At 37.0% G+C, this 18,537-nt stretch overlaps 1 protein-coding gene across 11 annotated transcripts in view; it reads right to left on the bottom strand.

The window, feature by feature from the left end:
- The window catches only part of lcorl (ligand dependent nuclear receptor corepressor-like), a 105,006-nt gene that overhangs the window by 20,023 nt on the left and 66,446 nt on the right, over positions 1–18,537 (bottom strand). For 5 of the 11 annotated variants that reach the window (XM_078400767.1, XM_078400810.1, XM_078400783.1 and 2 more), the window contains one exon: positions 1,285–7,505. In XM_078400767.1, the coding sequence (XP_078256893.1) occupies positions 1,931–7,505 (5,575 nt within the window). In that variant the 3' untranslated portion in view covers positions 1,285–1,930. Of the gene's footprint in view, positions 1–1,284; positions 7,506–15,612; positions 15,673–18,537 lie in introns of those variants that run through there. The other 6 variants (XM_078400800.1, XM_078400775.1, XM_078400791.1 and 3 more) reach the window with 3 other exon arrangements.

The following is an 18,537-nucleotide window of genomic DNA, read 5'->3' as shown; positions in this document are numbered from 1 at the left end:
CTTATTTTGTATTTCTTCTCAAAGGATTTTGGAAACTGAGCTCAATCATAGCCATTAGTACATTTAGTGCCCCTCTGTATATTAGACTTCTACTGTCACAGGGATGTAGAATCATCTCTATTCCTATATTATGTACTGTGTATATTAAATTGTTCAAGAAAATCCCTCGCTTGGTACCATCACTATGCTTATCCATTGATTTTTTATTCATTATTTGAGAACTTTATACATACCATCTAATTTTGCTTATTCCCTGCTTTACACATATCTTCAAAATATTTTCCCTGTACTTTTTCTGTGCAGCTTGATTTGCTACTAAATCATAAACATAATATTCATCGTTATGTTTCTTTCTTTCACTTTGTTCTATGCATTCCTATTCAAATGCTTCTTCAACGTCACCATCATGTCTGCATCAACCAACAAACAGTGCAGCGCATCATTCTCTATGTAAAAAAATTACCCGCACATCTCTTTTAAACTTTCTCCCTCTGATCTCAAAGCTATGCCCTCTGATCTTTGACATTTCAACTCTGAAGTCTATATTTCCCTTTCCTTTTAAGCCAAGTTTCTCTAATTGGCACAATTTCAAAATCCCAAGGAGTGGTGCATTACAATTCCCTTCTATCTGTTCTATCGCATCTAAACAAATGGTTAATACAATTTGCTTCTCCCAGTCATCTGGGGATGTGTGCGTCCATGTTTTTGTCCGTTTAAGTTAGCTTTGACAAGTTAGCTTCAGCACCTGCTCATCTTTTAAGTGAATGTTGATTCCAGCCCTGCGGAACTCTAACCTGTCTCTCTTAACATGGCCCGTCTTGCTCTAGGCTGAGTTCTACAAAGATATAATTTCAATAAAGTAAGGGAGAGCTGTACCTCATTTATTATTGGTTGTGGTGTTCTTGGGTGGAGGGTGTAGAGAGAGGGCAGAGTGAGATGAAGATTTATAGTCATAATGGATAAATTACATTTTATTTTGTTAATGGAGGTGAGTATGAAATTTTACCCCACAAAAGACTATGTATTTCGTTGAGTTCAAGATTTTAGTTGCAACCACTCTCTTGCTCTTTTCTCATTGTCTATGAAATGTTCCAATTAAACATCCATTCAGGAAAGGGAACACTAGATGTTTTTTTCCCAATAAGGCAAAACACACATGACTAAGAGAGAATGAATCGTATGAATCATATTTAACTTTAAACAGACCTCAATAAAAATCACAACAAAGCAAAAACTGTTAGTAAAATCTCTATTTGTGAATTATTCTTACAAATATTCAGTGCAGCATTAACATAGCATGAAATTGTGTACAAGCAACCTAGGCTGCAGAACAGCTTATAAACACTACAAAACTCTTCAAAGGTTTAACTTTTTCCACCTGTAATTTATACTTTGTCTGACCATGCCCCTCCTATCCACAGAATGCCACACAGGCACAATACATTAGGCATCCAACCTGGCTTTGTATTCAAATCACCCACCATCTGTGCAGCTATAGTTTAATAAACCATTTTGTGACACTTATTGCTGTATTACTGTCAATGCTGTCAAAGCAAATCTTAGTAAACAACTTGTGCACAAATCATGAGACCAAAGAGGGAGCCATGCAAGTATGTGGTGAGACTGTAAAGCTGTGTCCACCTGGATTGTAGGATGGAAATGAATGTTCCCTGTACTATACAGTAGCACTCCTCATCTCCATAAACAATTTAAATTTATTTGCACATTTTGCACGGACACTTTCCATGAGCAGTGTGGTAACAAGACAACCCAGTTTTTAATTGGCCTCATTTGCCATTACAGGATAGAACACTATGATGATGCAATACAATAGTAAAGTGATAACCACTCGTATTTTTAAATTCAGTTTTTTTTTAAACTAGCATTTATTTAAGTAACGTAATAGAACTCCAAAGTAATAAAACAGTCTTCACAATGAATAAAAGTATGAGAGAAAGGCAGAGGAATCCAGTTTCCTATTGTAATAAAACTTCTTCAATAATTCAATCTTACCTATTTGGAACTGTAATTGATTACACGATAACCTTTGTTCAACTGATGATTGTCTCATCCTCTTCAGTGATGTTGAATCTGTGTTGATATCGGTTTGTCTTTTTACGTTTCCTGCATTGGCTTTCACTATTTCGGCATTTTCCTTTTGTGAATTCTTTTCATTTACAGGGTTACTGTGAGTGTCCAATGAAGGAAGGCAATTGCTGCAAACGTGGCAAATCATTGACTGATTGCTTGCAAAATACTTCACTTTTTTAGATGGTGAACAACTTAGCCCATTCTCACTATGTGTCCTTTCTGTGTACTTTCTCTTTACTTTTGGTTCACATGAATCATGGCATGCAAGATTTAAGCTTTGTGTTTCAAAACAATTAACAGCAGGGATATTTATTTCAGTACAAGGATCAGTATTTTCTTCACTGCACCTCTGCAGGTTACATGTGCCTTTATTATTGGTTGAGCTATTTTTCGATAGTTTCCATGCACCACAATTTCTTAAATGGCTCTGATCGAGGGAGTTCATCTTCCTTAAAAATACCCTGCATTCTTTAAAGTTTGCCCGTTTCCAGTTCATATTTCTGACAATATTTTCTTGTTGCCCGCCCACAACAGATTCGTCTTCTTCTGAATCTTTTGTTATACTTTCAATTCTTTTACATTCTGAGTTGTTCAATGAATTTAAATTCAGTTCATGCGCACAACCAGATAAACCAGCACTCATGTTATTTAGTGCTATCATTTTATCTTGGTTTTCATTTTCCTTTCCATTGGTCACTAACGGGGATTCTTTTGCAGATGAAAAGTTATTTATTTCAAAATCATTTTTTGGACAATTTTTGCTTTCTACAATGTTTTCCACGTCTTGTTGGCACTGTGGAGTTTCATTCAAATGCTTCCAAACAGATTTCCATTGCTTATACTGAATTCTGTGGTGGTGCAACAATTTCCGATGGTGTGATTTACGGCAAACCCCTTTGTTATGTTCTACCAATAGTCGTTTAGGTTTATAAACTTTAAACTTTGACCTCCTGTTTGACAGATGGAAATGCCCTCTTGGCTTTACAGGGGATTCTAGTGCAAATTTTTTAAGGTGCTTTTTCAAATGTTCTGCCTGAGGGCTGGAGGCAGAATCAGCTTGATTTCCTGATGCAGTAATTCCTTTAGCATTCAGAACCTCAATAGGATCACGGGCATTTTCTTTTCTCACAATGGCCAATGAATGAGTTTCTGTTGTTTGCATGAACCAGGCACGGATTTTATCCATGTTGCAATGCCCCTGAAACAACATTTGTATAGGCGAAATTTGAACCTGATTCTTGTTATCTGCAATCATCGCTGATTTAGTGACTCCTTTAAAATGAGTTGGATATTTTCTTTTGTCAGAAGAAATCGTCCATTCTGTGGCATCAACAGGACACCAACCACTGTTGATTTGTTCAAATCGCAGATCAATTTCCTCCTGCAAAGTTTGTTTTGAAGTGGAGGTGTGCCACCATCTGAGTGGAGAGCCAGACATAAAAACTGGATCTGCTGACATTTCGAAACCAGAGTCAAATTCACTTTGTTCATTCTTGGTTTTCTCCTCTTTACTTTCCAATGTAACGTTTGAGGCGATATTTTCAGCTGCCATTTTCGGACCCAGCTTCCTGCTTTTAGCAAGTTCATTTCCTGCTTTATTTAACAGCAGTTTTCGATATTTACGTACTAGGGCACAGCTTTGAGAAAATGAAGACGATTTTGCAAAGGAATGTAAGAAGTACAGAGATTTTTTTTTAATACTACCCGAATGCCCGAGGAGCAGCATACGTTTTACTTTATTTTCAACCGGGTTTACCTTTGATTTGACGTCACAATTATTTTGAATGCTCAAAGACATCTCTTTATTTAAGTTTCCGTATTTGATAGATGTATCTTCAGTTTGTTTGTATGAAGGTGGGGACTCCTGTTCTAATGGAGGCAATATTCTATTAATACAGACTTTTCTTTCTCGTGGTGATACTGCATTGACAGTAACAGATATGCCTGAAATCTTCACTTTAGCAGGACGTCCGGGTTTTCGCTGCCCACCATTGCATGTTTTAACTGGTGGAGGCTTGCTATTTGGACAACCGGCATTGCCAGTGGTATGAAATGAAACAGGTTTATCCTTTATGGGCCTCACTAAATCGTATCTGTATTCACATTCCATCACTGATGATGCAGAAATATCAGCTTTGCCTTCAAATTTCTCTGCAGTGGAATTCTGCACAATTCCATTACTCTGCATTATTTGCTTATCACAATTTTGCTTTAAGTTACTTTCATTAACATTTCTGAGGTGATTATTAGTTAAAGCTTTATCATTCTCAGATACAAATCTTTTGACTCTTCTTGATCTTCCATAGACAACAGTAATTTTAATATTACGGTTACTATCTGCGGCAGGAGGATTGAGTTTCATCGTATGTGCACCATCAGGCTTATTCTCAACAGGTTCTGGTAATTCCACTTTAGGCTTGGGTGGTCTGCCCTTGGGCCTCTTAACTTGCTTTTCTACTGGTGGGCCTAATTTTTTAGGTCGACCAGGTTTTCTTTTTAGAATGGATTCAGTCACTTCTTCTGAAGCCAAAGTTATTTCTACCATCTGATTAGTTTCACTATCTGCATAACACAGAGAACTATTACACTTGGATGTATCTACATTGCAATTTCCATCCTCACAGATTTTAGCAGAACTTCCTGAACAACTGTCCATACATTCTGTTGCATTACCATTGTTAGAAGCAGACAGATTTTCAAAATGTTCTGTTGTATTAACATTTTCAAAAGCAGGTGGATTTTGGAAATATTCCATTGTTTTATCACTTTCACAAGCAGATGGATTTTGGAAATACTCTATTACATTGTCATTTTCAAAACCAGTTGAATTGCTTACCTCCTGTTCTTTAAGGTAAATTTCTTCAGGATGAACTTGTGAAATAGGATTATTTGTGTCAAGCTTAGAAGAGGTCACAGACGTCAGTGTATATTTAATTCCTTTATCACTGCTTATCTCAGACAGGAACATAAGCTTTATGGGACTGTTGTAATAAACAGAACAATGTTTACTCGTGTCTGCCTGATTTATGGAATCAGTATTTTCATGAACCAAGCAATCACAAATTGCATGATGTAGACACCTTTGCTGCAGCTGAGGATTTACACCCAGACAGCCACTTGCCAAGAATGAACTGGAATCAAGTATGGTACCAGAATCAGGGCCACTAGAAAAGTAGTTATTTACTGCATTCTCCAATGTTTCCCATTTGGCAACAAGTTTTGAGTTTTCATTGTTACAAATATCAGAGTCATTATGTTCCATGGAACAAGCACCTTGCAACGAGTCAGCATTTAACTCTGTAGGTGTCATTTTGTTTCTGTTATTGTATTGATCCACAAGTTCATTTGTTTTTTGTGACACATGAACGATTATGTCAGGTGAATTATGCCGTCTTGCATGTTCTTCAATGCTTAATAAGTCATCAGTGCTTTCACTGTTACTATTTATGCCATTCAGGTGCTCACACGGAGCAGATGTGGTTGGCTCTAAACCGTCAGCAACTTCATACACAATTACATTCTCCTTTTCTTCACTATGGAGTTTTAACCCCACGGGATTGTCATGGTCAGGCATTTCACAAGCATTACTCTCACAAGCCGGTGCAATTTTTTTTGCCTTAATAGGTTTTCGTTGGAAATTTTCTGGAAAACAGGCAGCATAAAACATTTTCCTAGGTTCAGTAATATATATAGAGTATCTTTCTGGAGGCAGAATTTTTCGTTTGGCCCTTCCAATGTTAGATCTATAATCCATTGTGTCAGAATCTTGTAAACACAAAGGAAATTCATTAGCGTCATAATCAGGCATTTTGGTATTCACACTTGGAATCTCCATTCTCATTTCATCCAGCCCAGGAACGTATAACAGATCTGAGTTTGAACTTATTTTGAAATTAGCACACTCGGTCACATCTTGGGTTTCATGAACAACAAATTGTAAAGGTGGAGTTAAATCACTTAATTCATCTTCACACTGGTCAGGCAAGCTAGTAGGATGCAAAACAATGTTTTCAACTTTCTTCAAATCTTTACTGAATCGTAAAGATTCTTTTTCCTGTGAAGTTTCTTGAATGTAATGCTCCATAAGTGTAGGTTCCTTCTCCGGTGAACTTTTATCTTTATTACTGCTCTTTGCCAACTTCCTTCCAAATTTTTCAAAAGTTGATTCTGTATTTAAAAATAGCTGATCAAAATTTGCAAGTTCCCTTTTTATTTGTACCGTCTGACGTCGAAATGACAGTGAATCTGGAGAATTGTGCAGGGCAATTAAGGTCTCCTGCCGCTTCCGAAAACGTGTTTGAATGATTCGGTTTTCCCAATTTTTCTCATGTTGCTTAAGTAATTCCATAAGGCTACAATCACTGACTTTTGCTTTGTGTGATAAGGTTGATGTGATTTCTCTCAATTTAAGACTGTCATTATTTTCTTGACAAGAATCATTATTGGAAAGGTTTGGCAAAACCTGGCCTTCAACTGATGTTTCGATTGATTTTAATTTTTCATTTATCCGCTCCATTACCTCCTGAAATGAAGCAGAGTGTTCACCTTTTCCCAAATCATTCTCAGAATCTGATGACCTACTATTTTCATTACTAACTACTTCAAATTCATACAGTGTTGGTTGAAGTTTATTTGAAGACTTTGGTCTTGTGTGAGTTTGGTTTGAGGCCCCTGGGCTACAGCATTCTTCCTTTTCTGGTGATAGAGAGGGAGGCTGAGTGATGATAAGTTCAATATTATTGGCATCTAAGGTGGAAATGGCTTTGTTCATTCCATCAACTTCAAAACCGTCAGTTCCTACTGGTGATAAAGGTGGAGGGGAAGGACTTCGTGGTCGACTGTAATCTTTGATGCCATTTGTCAGGATAGGAGATTCTGCTGCTGTTGTCTTGGAAATCTCTTCGACTGAAAATTCACTGCAAGCTTGCACAGTAGCTCCTCTGCCACAAATGCCTCCAGTAAAATGTTTATAAGATCTGCAAACTTGGTATAGATTGATCTTATTACACTCTTTACAAACTCCATTACTTATTATTGTAAAGCACTCAAGTCTGCCATTTTTGCATGATGAACAATGTATATCTTTCAGACAACTCTGGTGAGGAACCCATGGAACTGATCTTACAGTTCGCACGGAGCAATTTTCACACCAATGGAATCTATTACAATCATTGTGTTTATTTTCACTGAAATTAATTGGGGAATTTTGATGCTGCGACTGTGTTTGTTCTTGGCGTTGTACATTGAAAGCATCTTTTTCGTGCATTAAACACTTCAGCATTGATGTAAGAAGTTTCTGATGAACATGGCATAAAGTAGACAAAATTTCATTCAATGTTGTTACTTTGTAGCTTATACAACCAGTTTTGGTGGTAGAGTCGAATATTCTTCCCGCATCAGCCTTCAGGCAATTACTGTAAAAATAAAATGATGAATATAAATAAAACAGCATTACATATTTTTCTAAAAAGCAATAAAAGAGTAAGTTAATTGCTAATACTTTATTGTTTATATGTATCACCCTAAAATTGGTGTTTGAAGATTCAACTGTTCGACATTTCCTTGAAGTAGATATTTATTTATAAAGCTGGATATTTTTTGACATAGAATATTATGCCAGCATATTTAGACCTTCACATGCAAACATTGCAAAAATGATAAAACCAAAATAAAGGCTATATTTCTTTTTTAATGACAATTTCTATTTATAATTAGATGCAAGAACTTTGTCATGCGCAGGTAAATAGAAGAGAAGAAAATGAAACTGAAAATAAACATCAGAAGATGTCAATGTTGTTAGGCTGAGTTATTTAGAAAGATCTATAAACATTATCTTCAAGATTTTCATTCTATGTTGAATGGTCATATATCTTTTGTACATTTAAATAGTCTGCTTTGGAGGAATAAACAGTAGCCCGATGTGATTTCTGGCATATTAGCATCAAGCACAATTACTATATGTGAAATTAAGTTATCATCATTAGTTTACACTGAACAAAATAAATCTACTTAATTAAATTATTTCCACTCAAGTTGATTACACTATGAGGGACTCTTAACCAAGCTGTTTTTCAATTTAATTGAGATTATTGTAAAAATGACATATATGAAAAATGGATTTACAAATTGAACTTTTATTCATTTATTAATCAAAACAGATCTCAATTTTCTTCTTTGACTTCATTTTAAATAAACAAAATTAAATATCCAGCCTTAGAAATGTTCTTTATGCAGACATTGGAAAGCAGTATCTGAATGTGATGAGAAACACTTATTGTGTGAAAACCGCCCATACTAAACAGTTATATAACAATGTCTGGGACTAGTAACAATTAAATTTTACATTCAGGATAGGTGGTAATTGTTTCAAACAGTTAATATTTTATTTATTTTTTATCCCCAGAAGCAATATTGCTCTAATGGTTAACATATTAGTTTTAAGATACCTTATTTTTAAATTATGCTTTTAAGATGATCAGTTTCATTTGCTGGGCAACTGAATACGTTTTAAAATAACTACTCAGCATCAAAAGCGAACTCGTTTTGGTGTAACGTGTAAAATAAAATGAATGAGATACTGAAAATGTACCTCAACACTTCATAAGATCATAAGTGATAGGAGCAGAATTAGGCCCTTCGGCCCATCAAGTCTACTCCATCGTTCAATCTTGGCTGATTTATCTCTCCCTCCTAAAGCCCTTCTCCTCAAAACCTCTGACACTTAAACTAGTATTGCCTTCCCATCCTGTCACTTATATTATATTCTATAATTTTGTTTCACATGGGGATTGTATACTAATGTATTATGAACTCATGAGCAGTGATGAATAATAAAGCCATTATAAATAAAATTAAGTTTCAATTAGTGTCCTTCCTCAGAAAAGGATAGTAATTGAAATTTCATCGATCTTGACCCTTTAAACATTTTCAAAGCAGAATCTACAATGTTGCACCACCTAATTCCAAGTGTATAACAGTTTAATTTGCTAAAAAAATCTTTCTTATATCACCCACTGTCTGTCTATTACTGTATAAAATGTCATTACTTAATGCACCTACATGCAAACAGAGGAATATTTGTGCTGAATTCTGAATTGAATAAAATCTATTGGTGGTAGTTCATTGAAAAATAGGTTAGAACAACTGTCTGTGCCAAAGGATTGCAACAATTCACTAACCTAATCTTCCAAGAACTTGGCCAAAAATAGAGACAAGTTGATCTAGAGTGGAGCTATGGCAAGGCTTGTTACTAAGTTGAAGCTGTGGTAGTGTAGATGCCTGCGAATAAGATAATGAAATCAAAAATACTTCTTGAATTTGCTGTAACGCATGGCTGGAAAATCTAAAAATAAATCACTTCAATTACAAATTCATACTCCTTGGTGTTCTTCATTATATCTTGTGTGTAGATATTTTCTGAATACAGGGATTAGACTAATAGGTATGAACCTTCACAAAAAAACCTAGGGGAAATATTTTTGCCGTAAAATTTACCGAAAAAAAGGCATTTAAAAGCTATTTAACATTATCTTGATTTAAAAAAAAAAATTAGTTTACATCTTCAGTGTTATAAAAGCTAGACTGGTTAATGGCATGCATTTTTTATGACACAATTCTTAGGAAAATGTACACAGAATACTTATTTTTATACTATACAATGTCAAAGTCCTTTGATAAAGTCAGATACTTCCATAATTTTTCACAACCAGACGGCATTGAGACAGACATAATCAATGCCACCAAACTTCTTCTGTATTAAGATATATTTCTACAGTGAATGTCAGAAGAGCAAATATACTAATTTAGTCCCTGTAAACATTTTTAACTGTATTAACAACTGATATACGATTAGAAGTGTGGCGTGGCATTTTTTAATTATGTTTATCTCACCACATACACATCATTCAAGGAAGGGTACTTAGGGACTGTGCTGAACAGTTGGCTGAGGTATTCACCAGGATCTTTAACCTGTCATTATCTCTAGCTAAGGTCCCCAAGTACCTGACGTCGGCTACCATAGAGCCAGTGCCGAAAAAACCTGAACGACTACCGTCCTGTTGCCCTAACTCCTATAGTCATGAAGTGCTTTGAAAGGCTGGTCCTCTCACACATCAAATCCAGCATCCCTGACTCACTGGACCCACATCAATTTGCATACAGGGCAAATAGATCCACAGAGGACGCCATCTCTCTGGCTCTTCACACTGTCCTGACTCACCTGGAGAGACAGGGCACGCAAGTGAGGATGCTATTCATTGACTATAGCCCTGCCTTCAACATGGTCATCCCCTCCAAGCTCATCACCAAACTCCACCAGCTAGGCCTCAGCTCGTCGTTATGCGACTGAATCCTGGACTTCCTGCTGGAGCGACCGTAGGCAGTGAGAATGGGCCTGCACCTGTCCTCCACTATCACCCTGAGTACGGGCACACCACAGGGCTGTGTTCTGAGCCCCATGCTCTACTCCCTCTTCACACACGACTGTGTTCCTGCATTCGACACCAACACCATTGTCAAGTTTGCAGACGACACAACGGGGATCGGGCTGATCACCAACAGTGATGAAACAAAATACAGAGCGGAGGTGCAGAACCTGGCGGACTGGTGCACTGATAACAACCTGTCCCTAAATACCACCAAGACCAAGGAGCTGATCATCAACTTCCGTAGGTCACACAACGGGGAATACGCCCCGATCTTTATCAACGGGGTCAGTGTGGAGAGAGTGTCCAGCTTCAAGTTTCTGGGCACTCACATTTCGGAGGGCCTCACATGGTCCAATAACACTGCTGCGCTGGTCAAGAAGGCACAGCAACAACTGTTCTACCTAAGAAGACTGAAAAAATCTGGTCTACCCCAACAGCTGCTGACAACATTCTACCGCTGCACCATAGAGAGCATCCTAACACATGGCATCCCTGTGTGGTATCTCAGCTGCACGGAGGCAGAGAGGAAAGCTCTTCAGCGGGTAGTCCATAGAGCTCAGAGGACCATCGGAACACAGCTACCAGCCTTGGAGGGCATCTACAACACACGATGCCTCAGAAAAGCCACCAGCATCCACAAAGACTCTTCACACAACTGCAACAGTCTGTTCGAGCTTCTACCATCGGGCAGACGATACAAGGCCTTCTATACCCGCACCTCCAGACAGAGGAACAGCTTCATCCCCAGGGCCACAGCTGCTATGAACCGGTCCTGCTGTGCCGGATGGTCACATCGCACAGTGAACCGGCACAGATCTACTTGCACTTTATTCTGTTTTAAAACTGTTCCAATTTGTTTCATTGGGTTGTTTAAATTAATACTGACTAGCTAATTAATTTATTGCATCGTATGGGAGGCACATTCCCAATCTCGTTGTACCCCTGTACAATGACAATAGAGATATATTGTATTGTATATTGTATTGTATTCTATTGTATCCTACTTCAATGGCATCCTAGAAAAATGCAGCAGAATCACTCGTCTGTCCAGAATTTAGAATTGATGTGGGACTTATTTAAGTACACCTGACCCACACACTAAAACATGAACAGTACACCTCTGCAATTCACTAAATTTATTAATCAATTAGTAAAATCAACATGTATATTATATTGTGTTGTACAGTAACCATTTCATGGTGGAATGAAAATCTAAATCCATTGAACTAGTATATATAGATAAGGCACAAAGTGCTGGAATAACAGCGGGTCAGACAGCATCTTTGAGAACATGGATAGGTGACGTTTTGGGTCAGGGGCCCTTTCTTAGCACTGATTGTAGGGAGGGGTGGAGGAGAAGAAAACTGGGAGAGAGATCCTCTCCTCTCTCCCAGCTCTCTTTCCCCCCCCTACAATCAGTCTGAAGAAAGGTCCTGACCCGAATCATCACCTATCCATGTTCTCAAAGATGCTAACTAACCCACTGAGTCCTTTTGTGCAAATTAGCATCTGCAGTTCCTTGTTTCTAAGATATACAGATGCAAGTTAATCAGCAATTTTCCCATCAGGCAATAGGTATAAAAGTGTGAAAACGCACACCACCAGATTCGGGGACTGTTTTTCCCCCAGCTGTTATCCGGCAACTGAATCATCCTACCACAACCAGAGCGCAGCGCTGAACTATGATCTACCTCTTTGATGACCCTCGGACTATCCTTAATTGAACTTTGCTGGCTTTACCTTGCACTAAATGTTATTCCCTTACCATCTATCTATACACTGTAAATGGGTCGACTGTAATCATGTATTGTCTTTCTGCTGACTGGTTAGCACGCAAAAGCTTTTCACTGTACCTTGGTACACCTGACAATAAACTAAACTGAACATAACACTTCTAAAACCTTACATTACCTGTGATTTCCTTTTTTATTGTGTTAATATCGGTATCATACTACCCACTATCATAACAGCTCGCCTCAGGCGTCACATAACAAAAATAGCCTCTCATGATTCATTGGTGTGGTACATTTGAAAACAATGATTAAGTTAGCTTATTTTACCAGTAGAACAAATGTGAAAACATATAATTAAAACATTTTTTTCAACCTGATTAGTGGATTTATGGATTTAGATGAAAGAACATGGCTGATTTTATGCACTTTCACGGTTTGAGATGTTGAAATTGCTGTAAGACATCCAAAATTAATTAGTTCAAGGTCGACTTCAAGGTGAAGATGAAACTTTTCCGATTGCTCTTGACCTCACCAAAACTCAATTGAACATTTACAGTTTAGCTCATAGCATTTTATCGTAGGAGTTGTAACTCAACAGCCTATAAAGTGCATCAGATTAGATTGATTAATTGTTCCTTCTGATAACCAGTATGCACAAGGTGTTGACACAAGGAACTGCAGGGGTGCTGGTTCACCAAAAGATACAAAGTATAGGAGTAACTCAACGCTTCAGAGACTGAAAACGGATCCCAATCTGAAAAACTGCCTATCCATGTTCTCCAGAGATGTTACCCGACCCACTGATTTACTCCAACACATTGTCTTTTATGCACAAGGTGTGCGTCGATTCACGTAAAACAACAAGCTGTAAGCAATGATTAAAAATTGTTCTGTTTTTCTTTATTAATTAAAATCAAAGCGCATTGAACTCAATTTATTTGCATTGCAATTGGAAGGCAAAGCTGATATTTCATCTTAAAATTATAACTTTATTACCTTCCTGCACTCATAATGCCAGTAATGCTGGACATATCCTACATTTTAGCAACTACAATTCACTATATTTTTCTTTAGTTGCTACCATTTGACTTAATTCATCACATCAACTTTACAAATTCATGCCGAAGGGATGTGATTGTTAACACAATTGGTATTTTCAATTAAGAATTTGTTCAAGAGTGGCAATCATACATAAATCCTACCTTGTTCTCCTCCCCACATTTTCATCAGCTCTCCCCAGATACTACCATTCACCTATACACGGGACAATATCCAGTCGTCAAATAACTATTTCCAATCATTCCAAAAACAAACCATATCCTTCGGATGTGGGAAAAATCAAGGCACCTCAAGGAAACTTACACGGTCACAGGGAGAATGGTGTAAGCTCCATACAAAAGTCAGGATTGTCTGTGAGGAAATAGTTTTGATGGGTAATATATAAATGTTCTAATACTGGAAGGATAGATGGAACATAGCTAATTTTATTAAGTGTAACCTGAAAATAACTGATAAGTATGTGCCGATTTCAAGTGGGAATCTTGACAAAAGCGCAACATTATCCTGCACTTAATTTGATGATGCCATCACACCGTAAGTCATTAGAATAGCCTTGAACTTAAAATGTGCGTTAATCAGTACAAGCAACTAGCACCCAAGGAAATACCCAAAATGCCGTAGTATATTTCTGAATCACTTCTTAGTTGCTGCCGAGGGATTACGCCAAGTTTACAAATTCCAAAACATATTAAAAAGTTGAGGTTTCCACTCATTTAATCATTGTTATCAGATGAATCAGTTTAATTTTTCAATTTTAGTAGGACATGCAACAAAAATACATTTTTAGAGGACACTCAATTTTGAGAAAGGGGGATACTGCATTTCTTATGAACAGAGGTTCATTCAAATAATTGAACTGATGTAAAGGATCAAGGTGATTTGGGTGTACTGCAGCTGTGTTATATGTTGGGCATTTGAGGCAGATGTAAATATGGAGGAAACCCTTTTGCCAAGAACTTATGTTAACCAACATCCAAATAAGTTCATTAAATTTCACCTTACTACTTTGGATCCAGTTAAGATTACAGATCAATTCTAATCACTTTGAACATTCTATATAATGCATCATGTTGTTTGAACATTAACTCAATTATGAGCATCTTCACCTATTCCCTATTAATGAAAATAACTTCTTCCTGCTTTCATGTATCAAGAACTAGATTCACAAGTACCCCAGAGGCCTGGTGATTTCCTTCTTTAACCATATCTCATCTAAAAATATGTTCCAGAGAACCATATTTTATTCGCAAGGTTTAGTTTCATTTAGTTTGGTTTAGTTTAGAGACAGTGCGGAAACAGGCCCATTTCCCATTATTTACATTTCTCTCACCTCTTTCATTTTCCATTAGTTTGCTTTTTAGTTCTTACCTTCTATCCATTTGTCACTGCATTTGTCAGTTCATTTTCTACTTACTTCCCACCCCTTTGTTCATTTCAGTCCTATTAAGCAGCAAATTATTTTCAGTTTCCACTGCATGAGTGATTATGCCTCTGCATGAATATATTCCAAGACAATTTACAATTTATCCTTCAGCATGCATGCTACTCCAACTTGCGAAAATATAAAGATGTATCTTAATTGTTTACTGTATGTTGTGTTGTTACTTGCGAGCAAAGCACCAAGGCAAATTCCTCGTATGTATACATACTTGGCTAATAAAATTTATTCAATTCAATTAAATTAAATTCAATATACATTTTAAACACAAAGCTGGTTTTTCAATACCAAAACTCGTTGACCCGTGGCTGATCTATCAATAGGTCAGGGTTACCATTCATGACAGAATCGAAAAAAGGCTCCTTCACCCTGAAATTAGTGAATCTTTAGAATTGTCTACTAAAGAGGGCAGGGGAGGTTCAATGACTGAGTGTATACAGACAGAGATTAATACAATTTTAGATATTAAGGGAATCAAAGGGTAAAGGATAAGTGAAGAAAAATTGTGCAGAGGAAAAGGCCAGCCTTGATCTGATTGAATAGCAGAGCAGGTACAAGGAGCTGAATGGCTGATGTATACTTTTATTTTTTTGATGTTCGATTTGATAGTCCCAAATTTTTATTTCATTATTTTCTTCGTTATTAAATCATTAAAATTTATGCCATCACAAAAAAATTGAAACTGAGGATATTTTAATCTGAATATTCAGGCCAACCTAATGAAATAAAGTGATCACAAGAGTGATTATGCCTCTGCATGAATATATTCCAAGACAATTTACAATTTATCCTTCAGCATGCATGCTACTCCAACTTGAGAAAATATAAAGATGTATCTGAAAGCAAAGCTGTCTTCAGTTCTTACCGCAAAGTGTCTGTCTCCTAATCAGGGATGCATCTTCTCAGCAATTCCCTTGCCACCCCGCTGCTGAAAGCAATGAAACAATGCAGGGGTGGGGAAAGGGTAGTGGTGGAATAAGGAAGGGAAAGGAGCAAGAACAGGGGAAAAGAGAAGAATATCAGGAACAAAGGTGAATGACAATTTTGTTTTGCCACCCAATCTCAGACTAAATTATGTTTTCTTGATCAGGAGACGAGGTACTGTTAGGAAGTACATTTTTTTTCATTTTGCACCGGAAATTCTATAGTCCAGTTACATTTAAGAAAAAAGGAAGATTCTAGCTATTCTCAAAAAATATCTGGAATAACAAAAATACAGATAAGCACATGCAAAAGAAAATAGGTCTGACACACACTTACAGGGTCTTATTGAGTAACTAGAAAACAGAATCATGGAATGACATGACATAGGATACCATTTGAGCTATTGTATCTGTGCTGGATCTTGAATGAACTATCCAATTAGTCCCATGTCCCTGTTCTTTCTCCATGACATTAAAATGTGTCCCTTTCAAGTATTTATCTGATTTTATTACTGTATTTATTTACAGCATTCTTTTAGATAAGGCATTGCAGATGACAGATTGTCCAGTAAATAATTTTTCCTCATGTAGCATCTGATTTGTTTGTCAATTACCTTAAACATGAATCTTCTGGTGATTTTGACCACTCAAATACCCTCTAAAACTTCTCACTGTAAGGAGAAAAAAACTCAGCTTACATGAATCTTCCATGTAACCTTAGTTCCTCATGCTCGATGCAATCATTGCAAATCTACTCTACACTTCTATGTCCATAACATCCTTCTTGAAGTGTAATACCCTGAGGTTGACATAATATTCTAACCAGGGCATATATGAATTTAACTATGCTTCCTTTTTATTCTCCTTTCCTCTATTCATAAAATCAAGATCCTGTATATTTTTTTAATGGTCCCATCTTCAGAGAACCACAGCTCCTGCAGCCTCTTTAAAATAGTTCCACTTACTTCATAATGACCCTTATTCTTTTTATCAAAATGAACCACTTCACACTTCTCTGCATTAAATTTCATAATTCCTGCTATATTCACCAGATCTGTTAAAATCACATTTATAGTTTAGTACTTTTACAGGTTTCAGAACACCTGCAAACTTTAAAATGATGTGGACCAAAGCCAAATGCAGCAGACAGAGCAATGGTCCCAATACTGTCCCTGCTTATCTAATCTACTTTATGCCCTTCAGCTGTTATCTGTGCAATAGTTGCCCCTTAAATGCTATAGGTGTCAATTTTCTGAAATTCCGTATACATATGAATCACAATACATTCACCATAAAGCACATTCTAATTGATAATCAGGCCTGCCGGTTTTAACTTCACAACAATGAATATTATTCGGATTGACTATTAATTGCTAAGTTCAAATTTTTTTTTACAATGGGATTTCAATCTTTGTAATCCTCTGATACCACTCTCGTGTCTAAGGAGAATTAGAATTAGGCTACATACAGCATGAGTGGAGTTCTTGTCATCAATTTGGAAGAATGTGATCACATTAGTGGGTTAGCGAAAAGTTACAAGGATGCAGCCAGGGCCAGAGTGGACTTTTTTTGGATCAAAGGAAACTGACAGAAGATTTAAGTGATATGTAATTACAGGCATGTGAGTGAGGTAACAAAAAGAGTAAAAGAGCCGAGCGCTTGCGCAAGGCGTACAGCGGGGGTCAAAAAATCAGATTTTTTGGGGGAAATTTACACACAAAAGTACCCGTTTCAAACCTTTTTTAATGCATTTTAAAGTAAAAACGAACATTACAAAATAATGTGAATGTCACTGTATACTAATAACATTTTGAAGTAAATTCGCACATTAATTGATAATCAGCCCAAAAAAGTGATAATTGGCTTTTCTGCTGTTTTATATCTTAACCCTGTCTTAATTAATTTAGTTATATAATCTTGCACTTAAATTTAATATTTACTCATTACAGTTCCACCACTGATTTCCTGGCACTCTTGCTTCGAGCTTTGCTGGTTTATCCAGCTGGCCAAGGAAGTCGGCTATGGGAATAGATGTGCTGGCTCCAGTTGGGCTGGAGTTCCAGAGCTGGTTGCAAATTGAACCCACTGATCGGCCGTGGAAGTCCCGATGAGGTAGAGATTGGCTGCCTTGCCCACCCTAGGTGCCACATTTTCGGGGAGACTTCCAGGGCACGGGGAATTTCACACGGAACCCCCAGCGACCTCTAGCGGAGCCCTAGTGTTCATTACAAGTCTATACATCGTTTCTTTTCTTTTTTCCGATTCAATTTCTCCGTTTATTTGGCAAAGTGAGAAAAGCGGAAATCATGCAAAAAGCGCGATGGGTTTTAAAAAACTGGAAATCCGTGGGAAGTTGGAAAATTCACATGCCTGTAATTATGAAATACGTAAGAGTGTGAAAATGACTTACTTCCCTTGTTATTACGGTGTGTACCATTAAATTAATTGGTAGGATTGGAAAGAATTTGCATATTTGCATTACTCCGAGAACAGCTGGAGTGTGAAATACTGTAGATCTAGAATTCACTGCTGAAGGGATGATGGTGGAAGAAACATTCATCACATGCAAAAAGCATTTGTGCACATAAAGGTTATAAAAAAGAAATTGGAAATAGGAGTAATGCAAGCAGCTCCATTATTGGCCTACATGGACAAAATGGAATAAATGCCTCCTGTCAAGTTATACTATAAATGCATGTCACTACTACTGCCCAGACAGACCACACTCTTAAATTCATAGGTGCTTTGAACTTCTGCAAAGCTATTAATCTCTTCTGTCAGCAACATTCACAATTCTACCAACAAGACTTACATTGAAAATTCAAAACGATTTAAGGATTAACGAAGTCTTTATAAACCCTTAAATT

This window comes from Rhinoraja longicauda, chromosome 1 (genome assembly GCF_053455715.1).
Source record: "Rhinoraja longicauda isolate Sanriku21f chromosome 1, sRhiLon1.1, whole genome shotgun sequence".
In the NCBI taxonomy this organism is placed as follows: Eukaryota; Metazoa; Chordata; class Chondrichthyes; order Rajiformes; family Arhynchobatidae; genus Rhinoraja; species Rhinoraja longicauda.
Note: the sequence above shows the minus strand (reverse complement) of the source record. Positions and strands in the feature narration are given on the sequence as shown.